At 49.8% G+C, this 23,988-nt stretch overlaps 1 protein-coding gene across 3 annotated transcripts in view; it reads right to left on the bottom strand.

Annotated features, from left to right (window-relative positions):
- AMOTL1 (angiomotin like 1) overlaps positions 1-23,739 on the bottom strand; it is an 82,027-nt gene extending 58,288 nt beyond the window's left edge. Inside the window, exons 1-4 of one of the 3 annotated variants that reach the window (XM_069883395.1) lie at positions 23,596-23,739; positions 22,630-23,366; positions 14,965-15,100; positions 12,387-12,437 (exon numbers count right to left, since the gene is read on the bottom strand). In XM_069883395.1, coding sequence (XP_069739496.1) covers positions 12,387-12,437; positions 14,965-15,049 — 136 coding nt within the window. In that variant the 5' untranslated portion in view covers positions 15,050-15,100; positions 22,630-23,366; positions 23,596-23,739. Of the gene's footprint in view, positions 1-1,431; positions 1,527-12,386; positions 12,438-14,964; positions 15,101-22,629; positions 23,367-23,595 lie in introns of those variants that run through there. The other 2 variants (XM_069883393.1, XM_069883394.1) reach the window with 2 other exon arrangements.
- Positions 23,740-23,988: the final 249 nt, after the last annotated feature.

Raw genomic sequence — 23,988 nt, 5'->3', positions numbered from 1 at the left:
GAAAGCTTTTTAGGCTTATTTTTATAGAAAAAAAGGACAAAGCTTCAGCTGAGTGGATGCCCACCAAGGGCCTCGATGATGCCTCAGCGGGCAGACCCCAGTCTCCGGCGCTCTGCAGGCTCAGCAGTCACACAGCATCAGGAAAGAGAAAAAAAACAAACCCTCTTTCCATCCAAAGAGGAAAAAGACCACGCAGCGACCTTCCTGTATTTCAAACTATGAATCACAAAACCTGGCAGGAGGATTCAAGTTAAATTCATGTGGGTTAGGATTTTTTCTCCCCCCTCTTTTTTTTTCCCCATTCCTCACTTTAAACAGGAGTTTATCTTTGTTTTCCCTGCAGGGGTAGGAAGGTTAAATATAAAACTTCTCCATCCCTACAACAACACCGGGAGCGAACGTTCTCCGGGAGCCCTCTCTGCGCTCCCACGGGGGGCCGGGGCTGAAGGCTGGAAGCGTTCCCGGGAAAACCGGAGGCGACTTCAACGCCCGACACGCTCCCTCCGGCCGAACCGACGGCAAATATCCCGGTGGGACCGGGGGCTGCCGGGGTTCGCGTTCCCGGAGCGGGGAAAAAGAGCTGAGGGTTTGGAGACCCGCGGAGCGGCCGCTGGGCTGAGCCGGGGGAGAAATTCGTTCCCCCCCCGCAGCAGGTGCCCGCGCAGCTCCGGGTCCAGGGGATGCCGAGCGGCGGCACGGGGGGATGCGGAGATGGAACCGGGGGGGATGCGGGGCTGGCACCGGGGGGGGATGCGGGGCTGGCACCGGGGGGGGATGCGGGGCTGGCACCGGGGGGGGATGCGGGGATGGAACCGGGGGGGGATGCGGGGATGGAACCGGGGGGGATGCGGGGATGGCACCGGGGGGGATGCGGGGATGGAACCGGGTGGAGATGCGGGGATGGCACCGGGGGGGGATGCGGGGATGGAACCGGGAGAGAAGCGGGACACAGTCCCGGTAGGGAACAGCGGGACAAGTCCCCGGGGAACCAGCAGAACATGTTCCCGGGGGCAGTAGGGGAGCAGGTCCTGGGGGAAGGCTCGGGACACGGCCCCGGGGAGAGCAGCAGAACATGTCCCCGGGGTGAGGCAGAGCAGGTCCTGGGGAGCAGAGGGACACGGCCCCGAGGGGGTAAGGGGGGAGCAGCGGGAACGGCCTCGGGGGGAGCAGCGGGGCAGGTCCCGGGGAGAGCGGCGGGACGCGGCTCGGTGGGTGACGCGGGACACGGTCGCGGGAGGAGCTGCCATCCCAGCCCAGCACCCCCCGCCGCTCCCGCTCCACGCACGGGTCGGTACGAGCGGGGCCAGCCCGCCCCGGGGCTCCCGCACACGCACCGGCGCGCTCCCCGGGACACACGTGGACAAAAGCCCGGGCGGCCCCGCGCCGCCCCGCCGCGCTCGGGCCCGCCGACGCTCCCGGGCGGTGACATACCTCCGGCCCCGCGCCCCGCCGCCCCCGGCAGCACCGAGGCCATCCGCGCCGCTCCCGCCGCCCCCGGGCGCTCCGCCGGCCGCCGCGGGGCGGGGCGGGGCAGGGGCACGACGGCGGCGGGGGGCGGGGCCAACGGGGGGAGGGGGGGGCCCAACGAGGGGCGGGGCCAACGGGGGGCCGGGGCAGCGATGGGGCGGGGCCAAGGCTGGGACAGGGACACGGTTGGGGGCGCGGCCACGGCCAGGGCACATCCAGCGCTGGGGGCGCGGCCACCGGCGGGGGCGTGGCTATAGGTGGGGCGGAGCCACGCTGGGGGGCGGGCCCAGGGATGGGGCGCGGCCAAGGATGGGGCGGAGCCAATACTGGGGTGTCTGGCGGGGGCGTGGCCACGGCTGGGAGCATGTCAGGCCTGGGGCGTGGCCAGGGAGCCGAGGCTGGAGCCGGGCAGGCGGGGCGGCCAAGACGAGGGTGCGTCCTCCGGCGGGCGTGGCCTCGGGAAGGGGGCGCGGCCTGGGGGGTCTGGGCGGGGCTTCAGGGACGGGGCGTGGCCTCGCGGGGGGGCTAAGGCCGCGGGGCAGCACTGTCGCAAGCACCTCCCTCTCCTCCTCCCTCTCTCCCTCTCTCCCTCTCCTTCTCTCCTCCTCTCCTCCTCTCCTCCTCTCCTCTTCCTCTCTTCCTCTCTCCTTCCCTCCCTCCCTCAATCACTCTCTCCCTCGCTCTATCATTCTCTCTCTCCATCATTCTCTCCCTCCTTCTCTCATTCTCTCCCTCCCTCTCTCCCTACCTCTCTTCCTCTCTGCCTCCTTTTCTACCTCCCTCCCTCCCTCTCCCCCTCCCTCCCTTCCTCCCCTGCTCTCTCCCTCGCTCTCTCCCTCCCTCTCTTCCTCTCTGCCTCTCTGCCTCCCTTTCTGCCTCCCTTTCTACCTCCCTCCCTCACTCCCTCCTTCTCTCCCTCCCTCCCTTGCTCTCTCCCTCACTCTCTCCCTCCCTCTCTTCCTCCCTACCTCTCTGCCTCTCTGCCTCCCTTCCTACCTCCCTCCCTCCCTCTCTCCCTCCTTCTCTCCCTCCCTCCCTTGCTCTCTCCCTCACTCTCTCCCTCCCTCTCTTCCTCCCTACCTCTCTTCCTCTCTGCCTCCCTTCCTACCTCCCTCCCTCCCTCTCTCCCTCCTTCTCTCCCTCCCTCCCTCCCTCGCTCTCTCCCTCACTGTCTCCCTCCGTCCCCAGTGCAGGGGCTCAGGGGCGGCCACAGACTGTGCTGGAGCTTGGCAGGCACGGAGCTGAGTGGTGCAGCTGTCGCGCTGCTGTAGGGGAGGGCAGCGACCAGCTGAGAAGCCTGAATGTATCTAAGTCTATGGGACCTGAGGAGGTGCGTCCCAGAGGCTTGAGGGAATTGGCCGATGTGGTTGCTAAGCTGCTCTCCATGATATTTGAAAAGTCATGGCAATTTGGAGAAGTCCCTGGTGACTGGAAGAAGGGTAACATTGTGCCCATTTTAAAAAAGGTAGAAAAGACGACCCTGAGAACTGCCAACCTTTCAGCCTCACCTCTGTGCCTGGGAAGATCATGGAACAGATCCTCCTAGAAGCTGTGCTAAGGCACATGGAGGACTAGGAGGTGGTGAATGGCTTCAGCAGGGGCAAATCCTGTGTGACCAGGTTCATGGAGGTGGTTGAGTCACCTTCCCTGGAGGTGTTTAAGGCACAGGTGGACGAGGTGCTAAGGGGCATGGTTTAGTGTTTGATAGGAATGGTTGGACTCAATGATCCGGTGGGTCTTTTCCAACCTGGTTATTCTATGATTCTATGGCTTTCTATGATGGGGTGACTGCAGCAGTGGATATGGGTAAACAAACATATGTGATCTATCTGGACTTCTGTAAAGCGTTTGACACGATCCCCACAACATCCTTCTCTCTAAACTGGAGAGATATGGACTTGATGGGTGGATGGTTGTATTCGGAGAGTAGTGGTCAATGGCTCAAAGTCCAGATGGAGATCCGTGACAAGTGGTGTCCCTCAGGGGTCTGTACTGGGACCAGTGCTGTTTAATACCTTCACCAATGATACTGACAGTGAGATCAAGTGCACCCTCAGCAAGTTCGCAGATGAGACCAAGCCGAGTGGTGTAGTTGCCAAACTGGAAGGACAGCATGTCATCCAGAAGGACCTGGACAGGCTGGAGAAGTGGGCCTGTGAGAACCTCATGAGGTTCAACAAGGCCAAGTGCTAGGTCCTACACCTGGATCGGGGCAATCCCTAGTTTCAGTACAAGATGGGAGATGATATGGTTGAGAGCTGCCCTGCAGAGAAGAACTTGGGGGTGCTGGTTGATTGGAAGCTGGACATGAGGTGGCAATGTGCACTTGCAGCCCAGAAGGCCAAACATTTCCTGGCCTGCATCAAAAGAAGCGTGGCCAGCAGGCTGAGGAAAGTGATTCTGTCCCTCTGTTCCTCTCTTGTGAAACCTCATCTGGAGTACTGTGTCCAGTTCTGGAATCCTCAACATAAGAAGGATATGGAGCTGTTGGAACAGGTCCAGAGGAGGGCTACAAAGATGATCAGAGGGCTGGAGCCCCTTCCCTATGAGGACAGGCTGAGAGAGTTGGGGTTGTTCAGCCTGAAGAAGAGAAGGCTCCAGGGAAACGTTTTAGCAGCTCTCCAGTACGTGAAGGGGCTACAGGAAAGCTGGGGAGGGGCATTTTACAAGGGCATGGAGTGATAGGATGAGGGGAAATGGCTTTAAATTGGAAGGGGGAAGATTTAGGCTAGACACTAGGAAGAAATTCTTCACTATTAACATGGTGAGGCTTGGAACAGGTTGCCCGGGGAAGTTGTGGATGCCCCATCCCTGGAGGTGTTCAAGGCCAGGTTGCATGGGGCCTTGAGCAGCCTGGTCTGGTGGGACATGTCCCTGCCCATGGCAGGGGAGTTGGAATTAGGTGATCTTTAAGGTCCCTTCCAACCCAAACCATTCTATGGTTCTATGATTCGCAGCTCCAAATGGAGCCACCGAAGGCACCTGGGTGCTCCCAGGAGTAAGCCTGCGTGGCAGTGTGGTCTCCGCACCTCATGCGTGGGGCTGCCTAGGAGCTAAATCCCATTCTAGACACCAATGCAAGCTACCCAAATGCCACTTCAGCAGGACAGTTGATTGAGTTAACCCAAGTGATGAGGCCCCTATGTTTACCCTGAGCATCCTCTCTGTCTCCCACAGCATCACCTGTTTTCCCTACACCTGGAGGAGCGTGTGACTGCGGGGGGCTGTATCGAGACACTGCAGAGCTGGGATAGGCCCTTGTTCTTAAAAGCAGCTCCCCCTTCCTAAACGCAGCCCATTTCCCCTGCTGCTCCCACTTCATCACGTATTTTTGCTTGAACAGGAGCTGCACGTATCCCTTGACATCAAAGGATATAAGACTGATGCTGGATGCAAGCACTGCACAAACAGGAATACAGGGCGTTTGTCAGCTAGGAGTTTCTTTGCGGTTTGGCTTACCAGTTCCATGGGATGCATTTTCATTAGAACTAGAGGCACTTCTTCATCTCACTGTTCTGGCCCTGCTGCCAAGGGTCTGGCACGTGGGACAGCATAAGAGAGAGCCTCAGATGTTTACACTATGCTTCATTCCCCTCCCTGGGGCCATGTGAGCGCAAACTGGGTTCTGCAGTCCCTCTGCATGCTTTTCCCAGGATTGCCCCACAGGGCACTCTTTTTGAATGACTGGTGAATCAACCACCTCCCTGGGCAGCCTGTTCCAGTGCCCAATCACCCTTCCCGTGAAATTTTTTTTCCTGATGTCCAGCCTAAACTTCCCCGGGCGGATCTTGAGGCCATTCCCTCTTGTCCTGTCCCCTGTCACTTGGGAGAAGAGGCCAGCACCCTCTTCTCTACAACCTCCTTTCAGGTAGTTATAGAGAGCAACGAGGTCTCCCCTCAGCCTCCTCTTCTCCAGGCTAAATAACCCCAGCTCTCTCAGCTGTTCCTCATAAGGCCTGTTCTCCAGCCCCTTCACCAGCTTTGTTGCTCTTCTCTGGACTCACTCCAGAGCCTCAACATCCTTCTTGTGGTGAGGGACCCAGAACTGAACACAGGATTCGAGGAGCGGTCTCACCAGTGCCGAGGACAGAGGGAAAATAACCTCCCTGGACCTGCTGGTCACACCGTTTCTGATACAAGCCAAGATGCCAGGTTTAGGCAGGTTTAGGAGGTTTAGGCTGGACATTAGGAAAAAATTTTTCACAGAAAGGGTCATTGGGCACTGGAACAGGCTGCCCAGGGAGGTGGTTGAGTCACCTTCCCTGGAGGTGTTTAAGGCACAGGTGGACGAGGTGCTAAGGGGCATGGTTTAGTGTTTGATAGGAATGGTTGGACTCGATGATCCGGTGGGTCTCTTCCAACCTGGTGATTCTATGATTCTGTGAACACCCCCAGGTCCCTCTCCTCTAGGCAGCTCTCCAGCCAGACTTCTCCTAGTCTGTAGCACGGCACAGGGTTGTTGTGCCCCAAGTGCAGGACCCGGCATTTGGCTTGTTAAACCTGAAATCAGATTTCTCCATTCCTGCATCTGCACATCTCCCATGGCAGCAGTTAGTTGCAGAGCATTTCCCACGTGAGCTGAGCATCCTCAGGGTGCTCTTCCCTCTGTGTTGCCATGCCAGGAGAGGTGACAGTAGGGTGCTGTCCCTGTGGCTGTCTCTCTGAAGTTTTGAAACTGAAGCAGCTATTAGTTGTCTCTCGGAGGTCATCTAAATACAAGCTGGGGTTATGCTCATGTGTGAGAGCAGAAAATCACAAATATGCTTCTGTTTGAGGGGAAGGGAAGGGAACCGTCACATCCTTGGCCTCCTTGGGGGAAAAAATAGTGTCTAGTGCTTAAGGTATCAGACTTGGACGAGAGAGGGATGTTCAATTCCTTTGTTTCCTAAAGACGTCCTGGGTATCTCAGAGCAAGTCAGGCCAAAATTAAGGATTTTAAATGCTAAATCCTCTGGAAAATCATGGCGAACCTTGATAATAGATACACACCTTGGTCCACGGGAGGAACTTGCCTTTGTTTTTTCAGATTGTACAGCTGCTCTCTCCTACCTCCCCTGGAGATAAATGTTGACTTTACTTATGGACACAGGAAAACTGTGAACCTGCTCAGCTGTAAATGAACACGAAATTTTGCCCTCAGCTTGTTAAATGCCTGTTCACAGCAGTGGATGGGGTTGGGTCAGGCCACTGCTCACTGAACCCAATTCAAAATGGCAATTCAAGCGCTGCTTTTGTCATGCACCGATTTTAGCATTTTGTTGGGCAAAATTGGACATATTATTCTGGTTATTCTGCTTCACAGTCTATACCACGGGGTCTGGGTGACTACAGTGCAATCTGGCTGCGCCACCTGCAGCCAAGCAGACTCAGCCTGTCCAAGGACTTATTTATTTTCTCATTCTGACTCCACTGTCTATGCTTCCCTTTTACCTACTGCTGTGTGATGATCAGTGATATAATTGCTAGAAGACAATCCGTGTTCTTCAGTGCAAGAAGGACAAATATACCAAGAAAAAGGATTATCTGCTGCTTTCAGTAGCATCGCAAGGACCTCATGAAACATGCAGTTTCGTTTCCAAGGAAAACAGACTTTTTTTTTCTGCCTAAGTAAAAGTGTCTTTTCCTGCACATTGTTCATTTTCTGGGACATATTTCCAAAGAGCTTTCAAAGTCTTTTTGTGTTCAACTCTATTTTGGTTTGATGAATGAAGGATGGCAAATTGGAGAGGGAGTGCCTGCCACTGTCACTGGGGAGCTCTGTCTGCCCAGGAGGACAAAGCCACTACTGCCCAAGTGCCTCCATTTTGCAGCTCCACTAATTTTATATATAAATATATATATAAATACATTGCTCCCCCAATGAATTTTTAATAGCTGCACTATTTACATATATATATGCTTAATGTGTATATACATATTTATATTTTTTATGTTATTTCCCCCACTGAATTTGGAGAAAGATAGAAGTTTGTCCTTCCATCCCTTTTGATCCTAACCTGCTCAGATGGGGCCAAGTGCCACCACAAATCCAGTTTTCAGGTCAGTAGAGATGACAGTGCCATCTCACTTCGCTACCTGCCTTCAGCTTCTCCACAGTAACTACAGATGCAGGAGGCACATAGGAGCCATAATCTGGAAGCACATGTCTGTTCTACCCCACCACAGAAAAAAACGCCACTCACAGATTTCCTAAGCATTTTGGCGAGCCGCGTGCTAAAACAGAAGCATTTCCAGATGCCTCTCCTGCTTGGCCATTTGCACCCCCTTGGATCACCCAGCACCTCAGCACCATCCCAAATACCCCGTGGCTGGGAAGGTCTGAGTGGGTGCTACTGCCAGACCTGGGGCTGGGCTGCTGAGGCCCCACAGAAGGGATGTGGCCATCCCAGCCCACAGGCAGACACGGATTTTGACACTCATTGCATTTGCACCCACCCATGCGTGTAATCCCACAGATTCCTAATGCTGCAAGCAAACAAATAATTGTCCTGCTCTGCCTGACACTTCGGCAACCCCAAATGCCTGCACGCAGTTTCCGTTCTTGCTGTTGCTGCTGGTTTTAACGACAGCCGATGGGCAGCTGGAGAGTTCCAGCCCCAATAACACCTCTGCCTGTGACACCAGAGCCCACCAGCACTGGGGATGGCATAACTGCCATGCAATGTTGACACCATAGCAAGAGCTGAATCAAGAAACCACAATACATTGTGTAGAAAGCTTCACCCAGGTAAGTTTAGTGAATAAAAGCCACAAAGCCTTTGAAGTGAAAGATACCCTTACCATTATCCTAGGTGGAGGTAATCCTACTTCTTGACAGTCACAGGCTTCACCTGCCCCGCAGAGACCCTTCTACCCATCCTCAGCAGCCCTGAAGCATCTCTAACTGCTGAGCAGATGCGAATCCTCTTGCAGTGCTGGAGCAGTGCTTTCTAAACCACATCGGCAGAAGGGTTTTAAGCAATTTTGCTACTAGGTAGGCAGTGAGCTCAGTAAGCCCCAAAGAAACCCATCCTGCTAAATTAATAGCCACTGCTGAGATTTGCACAGTGACAACTGTGCATATTTATCAGGTCCCTTCTGATACGCACTCAACAAGCAGCACTGTATTTGGAAGAAGCAGAAATCTCTGCACATCTGTTTTTCGAGATCTGCCAAAGAGCTTTCTTTTCTCTCTAATAACTTGACCTGTTTGGTTTCTGGCAGAAGAAGACTAAGCGGAGCACTGACTCTCTGGATTCACTCCAGTACAAGATGAGGTCAGGATAACAAAGGAAAAGAAACAGCTGGATGGCTATGAAGCAGTGGGAACAAACAGGGCAGGGATTAGTTTTTTTTCTTTCCTTTCCTTTTTATTTATCCAATGGGATTTCATTCCTGGGCGTATTTATTCCCCTGGCAGACAGTATCACAAAAGCAGTGCTTCCTGCAAGCTGGCATTGTGGGGAGTTTCCTCCAGCAGCCTGTCCCTACCCAGGGTACAGGTATAAATAGCACAGCCAGCTAATCCCTCCTGTGGTCGGCTGCTGAGAAATGTGAGCCACAGTTCCTAGGGGCTTCCACTGAAATGCTGCATCTCCTAAATGAGCATTTTGATCTTGATTTTGGCAAAGTGGGGTTCATACTCCACACTCCTACCTTATTTTTCCATTTCATCACATTCCCATTAGTCTACCCAAGGCTTTCTGGGCTGGAGGCTTTCACCTTGCATCAGTCTTCTTTCTTGTTTTTTGATATTCAGCTAAATCATCTGGAAGCAGCAAGCAGAAAAATTGCCAGTGAAGCAGGAAGGAGGTAGAAAAGAGGGGAGGGGTGAAGGAATGGAAGACAGGGAGAAAGCATGCAAGCAGAAGAGAGAAACAGTGAAGCAGTCTGCACATCCCGTTCCAAGAGTTTCTCTTTCCCTGATCTCACTTTCTCCACAGCCAGAAATTCCACCTCCAGACTTGCCAAGGAGACAATGCAGCATTCCTCTGCTGGGCCACAAAGCAAGTGTGAAATGTTCTGTTTTAATAATTTACAGAACAAAAGGAACACAATAGTCACAGTCTGATTCATGTCGGCTGAAATTCAGCAGCCAAAACTGTAGGAAAGGAGAGAAAGATGAAGAAAAAAAAAGGAAGAGGAGGTATAAGTTTGTTTTGGTTTGGTTTTTTTCTTCTGATTAATCACTGTGGACCTAAGGAAAGACAAGAAGGACCTCATCATGCAATCCAATGATCCTTCATTGGGATCAACCTCCAGCCCCGACAGAGAGGACAAGAAACTCTCAGTCTGACCCATGGAAGGGCTTTTCCCTGCTTACGCTTGCCTTCAGCAGCACAATGCGTAATTGGTTTAAATTACAGAAATTTAATTAGACACCAAGAAAAGCCTTCCAGTGTATTGAAGCACTGGGGTGGATTGTCGGGGAAGGTTACTAGGATGGGTTGGTCCTCCTTGTAGGCTTATGGGTGAACAGGAGGCCCTAGCCCTGCCGTCAGGCAGAAAAGAGGCGCAGCTGACCTCTTGAAGTCCTGCTCAGACCTGCCTTTCTGTGATTTTTATGGCGACGGTACTTTGTTACAATACTGATGTTTTGTCTCGGGATGTTGTTATTATAATGCTGCATTATTTTCTGCTCCTCTACTAATAACTCCTGCCATTCAGGTGTCTGGTTTGACTAGGGCTGAGCACTTTTGATCTGGTATTCTCCGTCCTTGGTTACATGATGACTTAAACACAGCATAAATCTGAGCTGCTCCTGGGATGATCTTGTCCTCTCATCCTCCCGCAGGTGCTTGTTCTTACCCCGTCACTTGCCTGGCACCACAGACCATGCAGCTGTGCATGACTCAGATCAGGAGACCTATTCAGATGAAAACTTACCAGCCAGGAGGGAGGCAGGAGGAGAGATCAGTTTTCCATTACTTGTTCTGCTATCTCACATCCTTTGTCTGTCTTGTCTACTTTGGATGAAGCAATAACGTTTTGTGCTGTGCTTGGAAGGTGGAGTGGAAATGTAAGGTGATACAAGCATTGGTTTGGATAATCTTTTCCAGGCTGAGGTATGTCTAATATTGCTGTGCAGAGGAAAGCAGTGTCTGAGCAAGCTCCTGCTGCCCCTCAGCTGGGAGCAAGGCCGTGCAGAAGTCCTGCGAGATGCCAGCCACCACCTCGGGAGGCAATGGATCACACTGGATGGTACAAACTTTCCCCATTAACACAAGCAGGATGCCAGGAAGCCAAATGTCCCATGTTACAACTCTGACCCTTGCCCAGCCAGGGTCCTGCCCATTGACCAGCGGTCACCACAAGCCTCACTTTGCCCATCTAAAACATCTGTCTAGCTGCTAGTGCGTTTCTTTGCTACTCAGCTAAACCCAACCAAATCTTGTTATTTGAGAGACAGCGAGCTTGTTCTTTGTCACTGAGTAAGTTTGCTAAGACTAGGAGGGTTTGCCAAACTTAGGAGAAATGGGCATGTGTCACTGAGGGAAGGCACTGGCCAAGAAATAAAATGAGGATGATTAAGAAAAAGGGAGCTGGTGGAAGCTGTGTCACAGAAAATGCATTTTAAAGTTACTTGATGTGTTTTAACAGCAATCATGTAATGAATGAGGCAGCTCTTGGCTTTATTCCCATTACTTGTTAGACACTCCTCTGGGTGAACACGTGTCAAAGGAGTATCTATCCTGACACCAAGTGGAGAAAGCTCACAAGGACTCCTTTAACATACCATCAGGTGTATGAGACTGCCAGTGAGGGCAACTGCTAGTCCAGCCACTCCTTCTAGAGCCACAAAGGCATCATGCAGTTTATAGGCATTTTTGTATTTACAGGATTTTTTTTCAAGATCCTGGTTCTTAGCAGCAAAGGTTTACAGCAGAGATAGTTACACATGATAGAAACCACTGTTCTGGGCTCCTGCAGTTTTTGCCTTCCTATCCCAAGTTTCCAACTATCTGGTCCACAACCCCTGCTCAAGCATGGCCACCTAGTGGCCTGGAATCACGTCCTGATGGCTTTCAAATATCTCCAAGGATGGAGAATTCATTGCCATGAAAGTGAGGAGGAGGGTGCTGCCTTTTCCTTGGGGGTAAGGGTGAGTGCTTGGTCATGTGAGGTGATGGGCATTGCAGTGTGTGAGAACAGTCCCACCAAGCTGCTGAAAAGAAAGACAGAGAGCATAGACCTGAGTCCGGCATCTCTCCCAACACATCTAATTTGCACTTAAGCACATGCGCCGTCTCCAGCCTTCCCCCATTTTCTCAGGAGGGGCTGAGGGCTTGATTTCCCTCTTCCTCACATGCCAGACCTTCTGCTAGAAGCTTCTCAGCATGCGACTCACATCCTCACCCCTATCTCACCTTGAGCACCTCTATCTCCTCCTGAACGGCACACCATTTTTGACCTTGGCCCTGGGATTAAGGGGAGATCACTGCAAAATAGGGAACCCTCATGGGTCCAGTTTCAGAAACCTTCAGCTTCCCAAGCCCATTTGAGTCTGTTTTCTTCCTGAGTATTTTACTTTTCACTCTCACTTTACACACCTCTACTTCAGCCTCCCACGAGGGCAAAAGATCCTCATCAAGTTGCAAGGCATCAGAAAGTCACAGAAGCTCCTGTGCCAGCTGCAGGCTAAACCTCAAACTGCCAGCCAAGAAGCAGCAGGATCTGAGAGCACTCTGCCACAGAAAGGTGACAGCTTCATTCTCCCAGGGGAAAAAGTCCACATCAATACAGAAATGTACTAATCACATCTAGCATCCAGCTGTCCTGATGGATGGCATTCAAAAGCAACATAGAAAGGTGGCACCAGTGATGATGAATTTATGCAACAGAAAGGATTCAATGGCTGCCCTATGTTTTGTGTCTTCTCCTAATTACTCTACATAAGAAAAAAAAAGAGAAAGAGGAAAATGAATTGTGCATGGACTTACCCAGCTGATCCAGACCAAAGAGGGCTGGGGCACCTTCAGAGAGCTCATTGTCTGAGGGAAGAAGAAAAAATACTCAGAAAGGTCAGCTGGAGAGGTAGATATGGAGAGCTGGGGTGACAACACTGTTTTAATCATGCTACAGATAAGCCCCTACTCAGCTTACTTCCACTTCCCCTTGACAACTTTTACACATTTGTTGAGGTTGGTTTTTAATCCAGCTGTTACCAAAAAACTTTGGAGTAAGCTCAAGACAGATACTTGGCAGGATGAATCCTTATCCCCCTCCAGCACTGCTGAAAAGCAAGAGCGCTGCTGCCCTTTCTCTGCGCATGCTGGGATCCCCGGCCATGCTTCCCTTTTTGGCTCTCCTGTGGCTCTCTGCTCCCTTTTCCCAACTCACCCAGTGCTCAGGGCATGGCCAGAAGCATCCTGCCCACAGCAAAGTTTTTCTGCAGGCTACAGTCTCCCCCAACAACAACAACCAGGGTAGGTTTAACCAGTGGGAGCAGGAAAATGCTCTAGCTGGGATTTTTCAGAGGCTGAACAAACCTTTAAGTCTGATAATAATATTGCCATAACTCAGTACCTCTGGCAGGTTAGATCATGGGCTCTGGAAGACCCTCAGCTGGTAGAATCTCTCACCAGAAACTCGTATGATATTATTTTGGATTCCAAATCAAATCCCACCACAAGCCCACCTGTCCTTGCCTGCTCATGGCTGCAGAGCACAGGGATCCTTTACCACCTGAAGGACCTTCAGCCACACAGAAGCATGTGGCCAATTGTTAAATGCCATTTATGCCTTGGCGTTGGTGGAGGTTTCTTTATTTTCAAACTTTTCTTTCAATGTCAAAATGCTGCCAAACTGCAGAAACTCAATGCAGGTTAAAAAAATAAATACATTTTCAGAAAGTTGGTTTTTTTTTCCTGTTGGCTTTTGGTTCTATTTCTTTCAGGTTCGTGGCATTTGTTCAATGCATGAGCTGGACTGTTCCTAGGGGGTTCAAGGGAGATGTTTAAGAAGGGCAGGCGCATGACGCCATGTGGTAATCCATACCTGTGACATCTCTAAGAGATCTCACCTCCATTATAAAGTGCTATTAGGCTCATCTGTTACAAAAGGCTGTGAGCCACTAATTCAGAATAGCAACAGGCTGCATACAAAACCAGAGGCCAAGGTATATCCACATTTAACTGAATTTTTATAAACTGACAGCAGTGACTCTGCCCTCCTCTGCTTTATAGACTCAAGCACAGCGGGATCTCAAAACCAACAGTTACTTGGCTGCTATGGCTCTAAACAGTAACACCAATCTCACACACAGAGCAAAGATTGTAGAAAACAAAACAGAAGCAAAGATTGTTCTAATAGGGGAAAAGGATGGACTGCAGCAAGCATCCCTGTGCTGGTCCCTTGGAGCCACCCTGGGCTGGGGACCTGCAGAAGCAGCAGATGTGCTGTCATAAGGATGCCACCCAGTGGTGCTGGGCTGGCGAGATTGAAGCCAGGGCTACTGGATTCAGTGGTATAAACCTACTTATCTAATTCAGCTTTCATGAAAAAGGAGGTGATGCCATGTCTCAGACTGTCCGTTTCCCCTTTCCCTAGGCATCTGAGCTATCAGTGGGAAGCCAAGGGAAACAGATGGCGATAAGTGAAGCATTTTACCAAAGCAAAATGCTTCCGTTCCCAAGGTGCTGTCATCTGGAATGCTGTGGGTTTATTTTGGTTTCAGTCCGGGGCACAGCGTGTCCCAGCTAAAGAAGGAGCTTTGCCCAGGGAGGGGCAGCTTGTGCTGGGGGATGGAACCTCTGGTGACAAGGGTGAGCTCAGGCAGAGCAGGCAGCACATGTGGCTGCTTCTGCCAAATGTTCAAACAGGGATTAAAAAGCAAATTATGTCAGCTAGTTGGAAATCAGGTAGAGAATAATTGATATAAGAAATAGCTCTGCCAGCTACTTCTCGTTGCATCTGTCCTGAGTGCTTTCCTGAGACGGGCAGTTTGTGGAGAGTGATGGACCCCAGCCTTGAGCTTGGGAGGTCTTGTGCCATGGTCAAGTGGGCTGAAACCTTGAATGATCCTGCACAGGAGCTCCAGCCAGGGCTGCCCTTTGCCCTCCTGTCACTACTGGGACAGAGTGCCTCCCAGGAGCGACTCTAATTTGTCCCATACAAGCACGATTGAAGAGAGGAGGGAGCATTTTACCAGCTCCCCTTACCACCCCTCCCCAGTCACTGTCATCTGCAGAGCTCTGCTTGTGGAGAATGAAGGTGGTCACATCTAGCACAAGGGGCATATTAATTTGCCAAAAGCTGGATTTTCTGAGTTATTTTGGCAAAAAGGTTGCTCCAGAGAAGAAAGTCAAGCCATGAATCAAGTGCTGGTGTCAGTCTGTCAGCTCCTGGCAAGACACTGTAGCTTAGATCAGACCTTTCCCACCTCCATACTGAGTGGTGCCTTGCTCTGGATGTAGCCTAGCAAATTCCCTGGCATCACTGCAAGCACAGGGCAGCAGCACTTTGGGAAGGCTCCTGGTGTGTTCATTGGGCAGATTAAAAACACCAATCGTGTCCTACCTGCTTTCATACTGGCGAAGGAATGGATCCCACCATGGGACAACCAGTTGATTTCATCCAGCTTCCAGTTTTCACCAGGGTCCATTTCTGATCTGCAGCATCAAAAATCTGCTTGCAATGCCTCCTGCTGCTCGCTCTGAGGAATAACCAGAAGATACTCTGAGTGCCTGTCATGGTCCATACCATGGTCAGATGCTGAGAGGCTTCCCTCAGCACAGGACTATGTCTATTGATATTTCAAGAAAAAATAAAACAAAATAGAAATTGGGGGGGGGGGGGAAATTGCATGGCTTACAGGGAACTATTGGATCAAGGAGTGGCTGACTACCAAGCCTCAATTTATCACATCAACAAGTCTCCCTACTGTGTCAAAAGGCCACTGATGCTCGGACCTCTTCCATTTTCTGTTGTCAGTCTGACCAACACCGAGAAATTCCTAATCCCTCACGATAGTTGCAGGGATGGGGTTTTATTTCTGAGCAGGACATGCCATGAGGGCATCCATTGGGGTCCAGGCTGTAAGGGGAGTGGGCAAGGTTGCTGGCCCTTGCTCCCACACCCCAGCCCCTCCACGGACAGGAGTCACAGGCTGGGAATTATCAGTTGCATGTTTTGATGTGCTGCCACCACTGGCTACTCAGCTCTCACGACTGCCCCAGGCCTGGAACTGTGGGTGTGAGCCACCAGGGAGGACAGAGATTATTGATCAGTTAAAGCTCAGGTTCCTAACACTAAAAACTCCATTTCTGGTGTAGACAGTGAATTATTTTCCTGTCTATCAGCCATTTGGTGCTACCTACAGTTTTGCTGCAGCTGAGTTTTCATTGGAGTAGGTGGAGACATTTTTCTTCCTTGATGTCTTATGCATCCCTGGTGGGGTAGGCACAAAGGGCATTCCATCTATCCCTACATTTTCAGGATTACATGGATTCATGAGGGAATGGAGTCCGTCCAGTGTCAACAACTGCTAGTTTATTAAGGCTGCACAACAGTGTTGGGGATGCAACAAAACTTATTACAAAACTTTTTTGCCTCTGCAGGAAGATGCTGAAGAGGAGGTGAAAACAGACTTTCTTAACATTGTCTGAGGCAAACTCAGACCCCAAATGGCACTGATGGAGCTGCTTTCACAGTGGGGCGATTGCCCTGGGATCAGCCACACTGGAAGCTGAGATGTACCTCTCTACTTAGCCACTGATTCTCATCATCATCATTTGTAGGAATTTATTGGAATTTAATGCTTCCAGGGACCTCCTGGGAGGGACAGGCAGCTAGCACTGGAGGGACACCATCACATCAGCACCTTTTCCTTAGGAAACCAAGCAAAGAAAGAGATGGATGAGGTCTGTTCTCATGTGGAAACAAAAGATGGCCAAGCCACAGTACCACATTTCCCAAGCACAGGCACAGCCCAGCCACCATCCCATCGGGAGGAGACGACACAGCAGAGGGGACTACAGGAAGGGGCAGCAGCCCCACGCTAGGGTATCACTCTGGTGGCTCCTGGCACAGCACCACCTGAGCCACTGCCCCAGCGCACTGCTGGGTCTCACCCAGTGAATCACGGCTGTGCTGGTGCTTCCCTGGCTGGCAAGATCCATGAGAGGTCATTTCACACAGTCTCTTGCTCAACATTTTAATTAAGTAGAACAAAATACGTGTGTGTGTGTATGTATTTGCTGAGCAGCAGACAGCACAGGTCACTGCTGTGTGCAGGTGGAACTTGAATGGAGTTTTTTTGATGCGGCAAATTCACCCAAAGTACAATTAAGAGGTGTCAAGACTCTGGGTGAGTTTGGGTTGAATATGCAATTAGCTTTAGCTGAACAAGAAGAAAACGTTCTGAGAAAAGCTGTAAGGCTCCATTTTTACATTTAAAAAATAAATCTTTTTTGCTGTTCTTTCAAATGACATTTTTCATTTGAAAGTGACCTAGTTTGCTTTTTCTTTTCTTTTCTTTTTTCCTTCCTTTTTTAAGTTACGTAAAGCACCATATAATCTCAAACCAGAACGTCTCGTGTAATGCTTATGAAAAGAAATCAAAGGAGAAAAGAAACATTCTCCTTTAGGGGGTAACCCAAAACAAAAAGTATTTTCAATTTTTCCATTCAGTCACTGAAATGAAAAACTTATTATTTGTACAGCTCCACTACGGAAAGACATCTTGTCAATGCATACTGCTAGTAATATATTCTTTCCACCTGCCAAGGGAGAGGTTTGTTTGCAAGTTCAATAAAAGTGTAAGAGAGAAAGAACAGAAGGGCAATTTATCAAGATAGTGTAGGAAATAAAAATGACTTTTCCATATTCACTCATTTCTCTGAAAGAAGAAAAAAGCAAACCACCAAACCTCATCTCTTTGCCCAGTGTCCCTTTCTGTTCAGAATCATATAGACATGAATCCATATAAACAGGAATCCTGAGTTCTCATCACACAGAAGTTAAATTGCAAATGTAAAACTTCTGACTTTCCCAGTGCAGAAGGTCCAACCAATATTAAATAAAGTAAATCACAATCCATTAGGGATAATAATGCCGTCAATCAGAAACACCTACAAGATCATAAACCTCAGTTGTGGCTGTAGCTTTGGTGCATTCATCCCTTCATAGAATCATAGAATCATTAGGTTGGAAAAGACCTTTGAGATCATCAGCTCCAACCCTACCTGTCCACTACTGAATTGTATCTCCAAACACCTCATCTACCTGCCTTCTAAACACCTCCAGAGACGGTGACTCAACCACCACCCTGGGCAGCCTGTTCCAGTTCTTGATAACCCTTTCTGTGAAGAAATTTTTTGTAGTCTCCAATCTAAATTTCCCCTGACACAGCGTAAGTCCATTCCCTTTTGTGAGAATACAGCAGAGCTTGGTGCCAGCAGAGGTGCTAAGGTCCTCATGGCCAGCATCACAGGATCAGGGATGGGTTTGTGGTCCTCTTCTCACCTCAGAGTGTCTCCTGTGCCCACTCTCTGCTGTGACTGCCCAACAGGATGGGACTGGAGGGAAAGGGATGGGTACAAACATGGACCAGAGCCTAAGAGCTGCATGAATGTTCATGCAATGGACTTCTTGCTTCAATGCAAAGCTGGAGAAAAAGACTTTGCCATTCAGCCTCATACCTCGCAAGGGCTGGGATTTATGCTCCAGCTGCGTGAAGCACTCAGCCTTGTTGTAGTCAATAATCAACACCTATCACCTCCATCTTTTAGGAAGAGAATGAATTAAATGTCAGATGTTTCCAAAGTATCTGCACTCTAGTCCTATGTTCAGTCCTCACTTAGGGCAGGGAGAGCTCATTTTATACCCCTACAGCATCCACCAGTCCTCTCAGAAAAAGCCAAGATGACAAAAGACTCGACACTACTTCTATATGTTATATTCTGATACAATATAAAAAATAATGAGGGGGTATTTAACTTTTGGAATACCCCAATAACCACCCCCCAGATCACAAACCACTGTCCATTTTCAGCCTAACCTGCCAATCTCTTCCAAATCACAGCATAAAATAGTGTAACATTGGAACGGTCATTTCAGCAATATTTTACAACCCCTTTAATCTGTAAGAAGTGCCTGTCAGAGGACAAGCTCCAGTTAAGCTCCTCTTCTGAAGCATTTCCAGATTAAGACAATCTGTCTCACAGCCTCTCTGGGCACTCAGCAGTGCCACAGGGATTTTTTTTTCAGTACCATAAACTGCAGAATTCACATGGCCAGCACAGCAGGAAAATAAAAGTTAATGACCTGAGACTAACCCAGACAGACAAGACATTAAAGCATCAAACCCTAAATGTTCCAGCACGCCGGGGCTTTATCCAGAGGACAAGAAGAGGCTGGCAGCATTTGCCCAAGTAGTGACCTCAAAATTGGCTCCATTCACATGGCTCAACCAGGTACTGCTGATTGGAGATGCAGAGCTCCCATTTCTCTGGACTATTGCATCTCCTGAGAGATGCTGTTGCATCACTGAGACCAATGGCATGAGGTTCAACAAGGCCAAAATGCCGGGTCCTGCACTTGGGGCACAACAACCCTGTGCAGTGCTACAGACTAGGAGAAGTCTGTCTAGAAAGCTGCCTGGAGGAGAGGGACCTGGCGGTGTTGGTTGACAACCGACTGAACATGAGCCAGCAGTGTGCCCAGGTGGCCAAGAAGGCCAATGGCATCTTGGCTTGTATCAGAAACGGTGTGACCAGCAGGTCCAGGGAAGTTATTCCCCCTCTGTACTCGGCACTGGTGAGACTGCTCCTCGAATCCTGTGTTCAGTTCTGGGCCCCTCACCACAAGAAGGATGTTGAGGCTCTGGAGCGAGTCCAGAGAAGAGCAACGAAGCTGGTGAAGGGGCTGGAGAACAGGCCTTATGAGGAATGGCTGAGAGAGCTGGGGTTGTTTAGCCTGGAGAAGAGGAGGCTGAGGGGAGACCTCATTGCTCTCTGCAACTACCTGAAAGGAGGTTGTAGAGAGCAGGGAGCTGGTCTCTTCTCCCAAGTGACAGGGGACAGGACAAGAGGGAATGGCCTCAAGCTCCACCAGGGGAGGTTTAGGCTGGACATCAGAAAAAGATTTTTCACAGAAAGGGTGATTGGGCACTGGAACAGGCTACCCAGGGAGGTGGTTGAGTCACCTTTCCTGGGAGGGCTTAAAAGATGGATGGATGAGGTGCTGAAGGGCGTGGTTTAGTGTTTGATAGGAATGGTTGGACTCAATGATCCAATGGGTCCTTTCCAACCTAGTGATTCTATGATTCTGTGCATACAGTTCAGCTTCAGAGCCCTATCTGTGTTCCCCTACCTAACAGGATAAAAATTAGTGGCATCTTTCAGAAAACACAGACTCAGCTACTTCTGTCCTCCATGAGGAATGAAGAAGGGCACTGTTTCATGAGATGCTCAGCCCAATCTGACCTGGGCGCTGCTAGTGCTGGTGAGCACTTAGGTCTGGTCATAAGCACACACCACCTTACTGGCCAGAACCCCCAAAGCAGTACACAGGAGCCCTTTACACTTAGTGATTTGTTTGTTTAGGTGAACAATCTTCCAACCCCTTGTATCATCCAAGAAGAGCTGATGTGTGAAAACTTCTGAGCAGGATCTGGCCTGGGGGAGATGAACACCAGGTGCAGACAGCTAGTTCCTGGGCAGCAGAGCAGCTCCAAGCCCCACAATCACAGGGCTTGGTGAGGAGGCCAGGACTTGTGGCTGCAGAGCCACCATCAGCACATTGCACTCTGGTGTAAAAGGTGAATAAGCATCAGCAGGGACTGGGGAAAGAGAAAGGGCTACATAACAGCTGAGGTGATCTGGTAGGTTAAGCAGCAAGGAGGACATTGAGGAGAGTGGGTTTGGGTATAAGTTTGTTGGGGGAGCGTGAGACAGGAGAGAGAAATCTCTGTTTCTGCTCACATTGCAAACCTTGCAGTGGAGGCTGGTCCTTGCTAGTGTATTTTCCAGCAACTCTAATTTATGCCTCCGAGAAATTTGTGTGGTTTGAAACAGGCATTCACTACACCAAAGGTATGAGGTGGGCAGTCAGGGCAGGACTGAGACTGAGGCAAGAGGCAAGGACTGGAGAAAGGAATTTGGTCCAGCTGGAGAAGAGGAAGAGTTCAGGCAGACTGTGGGAGAAGGTCTCACAGCAGCCATACATGGGATAGTGCTAAGAGATATATCCCTTTCCCTGGGATGTTTCCCAGAGCCCTGCAAAAATATTGAGGTAGTAACACAGCCTTCGTTTAATCAGGCATAGGCTGGAAATGTCCAATGCCATGCTCACCAAAATCTATACACATCTTTATGATGCCTGTTTCAGCCTAATGCTGACCAAAATGGTATATACATCCCTATGGTGCCTACACAGTAACCCAGATTACTCCCCCTCCCAATTAATACAGAGAACTTAAAGCATCCCCTGAACCCCTGTTTTGCTTGGAGCAAAAAGGCCAAATCTGAGAGAAGTGCTGAGGTGAAGTCACATCACTTGGGCAAGCGGCAGCTGCTTTTGGGCAGGTATTGCTGCCCTGTGAAGGCGTCACATTTCTGCACCTGCCTCTCCATGGCTCTTTATCTGTCCAAGGGCAATGCAGGTGGGAATGAGAAGGTCTGACTGAGCCTTACAGAGCTAAGCAAGGCAGGATCAAGCCTTGGAGTGGGACATCACAAACCCACGTAACTGGGAGCATGATGACCACGGCAAAGGGCACAAAGTGATAAACAGCTTCCCCTGTACCGCAGAGCTCAGCCTGACATCTGCCTTTGATAACCAGCTGCTGTCCTTTACTGCCTTAGATGTGCTCTACCTTAATTAGCCCAAAAGTTATTAATGAGCTATTTGTAATGCCACCTTTCAAAAAGCTCTATTTGTAGTTGTTCTGGAAAAGGTTGTTTTGAAAAAAAACAGCATATCTCAGCCAACTGGCAGAGAGCAAGATCACAAATGAATTACATGATCTCATGGCAGTGATCTCAAACTGATACACCATTAATCTGATTTTACAACACCTAAAGGAGAAGCCCAGAGCCAAGAAGCACTTGAAACCTCCACAGTCCCCAGCACAGGAGCACTTTTTATAAAAGCTGCGGGTTTACACTCAGCAGACACGTCAGGACAAGCTGAAAGTCATATTGCTCCCTTCACCCCAGCAAACAAAACCATTTAGGAGCCAGGAAACACACAATCTCTCCAAAAGAAGCCTTCTAGAAAGCACAGCTGCCACCCCTGTGCCTCTGTTTGTCTGTCTGTCCCAACATTGCTCAGGGGACCCCAAGGCATTTCTGATAAGCCTTTAGTATTTTGAAGCCCTTTTGGATGGCCTCTCCATCTGGTCTCAGGGGACATACTGGCAGGGGGGTAGTTTCAAGTCACCTACATTAATGGGGACAGGAGATAGAAGCATTTTTATGAGTACACACTCTACGTCCCTTTGGAAAAACAGGTAGAAAGCAAATCAATAAACACATCCCTATTTATATGTCATGATTTCCTTTGAATAGCCCATCCCTAGCTAGTGAGACCCACCAAAGCAGATAGCCAGGAAGAACAAAAAAGCTTTAAAAATACCAGCTTTAGTTGTAGTCAAGTTCTGACTCACTCCTGAGCAAAGGTGCCCCCCACCAAGGTCTCAAAGGAGCAGCCATTGTACTGCATGGAAGGATGAGAGGATGGCAGGACCACCACTGATGGCAAGGTACAGGAGATGCTGGCTGCAGTGGCACCCCTGACTTGGGGTGGTTTTAAGATCCATAAAGTCCTCCAAGTTACTGCATGGAATAAAATTTCTTTTCTTACTTCTCTATTTTTCTTCCAAAATCAGCCAATTGAATGGCAACTCAACGATTCAAATGTTAAAAGTGCTTGAAGCAAAAGCCGCGTCTCCCTTTGTGTCTTTTGCAGAGATGTCTGTGCTAAATCAGCAATACCAGGCACCACCACATCTCATTTTTGCCAGTTATCTTCACAGGTGATTATCTGTCAGGTTATTTTACCCGTAACAATCATTTATCTATTTGAGAGATGATAATTTCCTGTGCCATTCCTGCGACCTCTCAGAAAGCACACAACTGCCTTTTTTTTTAATTATTATTCATAGGAGAAAGTCTTCCCACTCCAGCTTCAGTATGGACAAGATCTTTCAAAAACTGGTAAAACAGAAATGGCAAATCTTACCTGACAAAACACCCGTGATCTCTCCGGCGAGAAAAACCAACCGTGCCTTGGTGCTGCGAGACCAAATCTTTCTCAGGAAGACGTTTGTCCTCCGTTGGGTAAGAGCTCCACAAAAACTATGCAGCCATTGCCTGGACTTGCTTTGGCTTGGGTAGGTAAATCACGGGAATTCAGCTGTTCTTGTGTGTTCAAAGAGCTTCAAAACTCTCTACACCACCTATTGGCATTACAGTTCCCGCAAGTATGTGAGGTATGCGTTTGTCTTCCTGAGTCATATAATTATCTTTGGGAAAGTAACCCACAGAATCAGAGTAGAGAGAAAAAAAACCCAAGTGGCCATGTAAACTCCTCAATGGTCGGCAATGGCCCTGCAAGAGCATCACCTTGAACAGAAAGAAGCTTTGCTAATTCATATGCCCCAAACAACAAAGCTAACGGAGATTCTGGGATGTCTGCTTTCGCTCCTGCTTTCCCAGGTGGTTTGCAGCACCGTGTCAGAGGAGCACTGAGAAGCAGGCACAGCACAAGAAGATACAAAGCTCGGTGGGTTGCACAGGTTGTGGAGTGGCCTCTGGAGGAAAGATAGGGTGAATAGTCCCTGAGGGACTGCTGTCAGTGGAGGCTGAGTCATTGGTGACATGGGCTGGAAAACGTTATGATGCAGCAGTGTCTGGGCTAGTTGCATCTTGATAAGGATGGTGGGTGTCTTCCTGGGTTTTCCATTGAGTCAGAAGCACCTGGGGAAAGGTGGGAGCAGGAAAAGCATTTCTGCCATGATCAAGTGCCACCTCAGGCTGTCTCAGAAAAGGAATAGAGACAATGGGAGAAGGGGATACCACACAGGTGAGCTTCCCAGAAATGCCCCTTGTGCCAGGTCTAAGGGAGGAGAGAAGGTTGAGAATAGAGAGCAGTAGTGAAGGGGGCTTCGATTATACCACGGTCTCACAAGCAAGAATATGGGCTTACCATGGGGAAAGCGGCTCCAGCAGATGTTCACATCCTGCAGCATTTTGTCAGAGGTGCTAGTTTTCTCAGATGTTTTATAACAAGGAGTTCTCAGAAGTGAAGTTCCAACTCGTGCATGACAGCAACGAACTCAATCATAGACAATCCACGCACCTGAAACAGATGTGAACAGATCTTCATTTCTACTACATTTCCCAAAAGACCAGATCCATCCATCACCTCTCCTGACAGCTTACAGTACTCAGGAGGTGACTTCAAAATTATGAGCTCCTCCATGAAGGGCTCCCAGACATCAGTTTACACAGAAAACCTCATACACGGGAAGAAAACAGCTCCCATTCCTAGTACTAGGGGGGCTTTGAGCCCCTGTGTGTAATGAATAGCAAAGAGAAA

The sequence above is a fragment of the Phaenicophaeus curvirostris genome, chromosome 1, assembly GCF_032191515.1.
Source record: "Phaenicophaeus curvirostris isolate KB17595 chromosome 1, BPBGC_Pcur_1.0, whole genome shotgun sequence".
Classification (NCBI taxonomy): domain Eukaryota; kingdom Metazoa; phylum Chordata; class Aves; order Cuculiformes; family Cuculidae; genus Phaenicophaeus; species Phaenicophaeus curvirostris.
The sequence above is the reverse complement of the archived record's forward strand: the minus strand, read 5'-3'. Positions and strand labels throughout refer to the sequence as shown.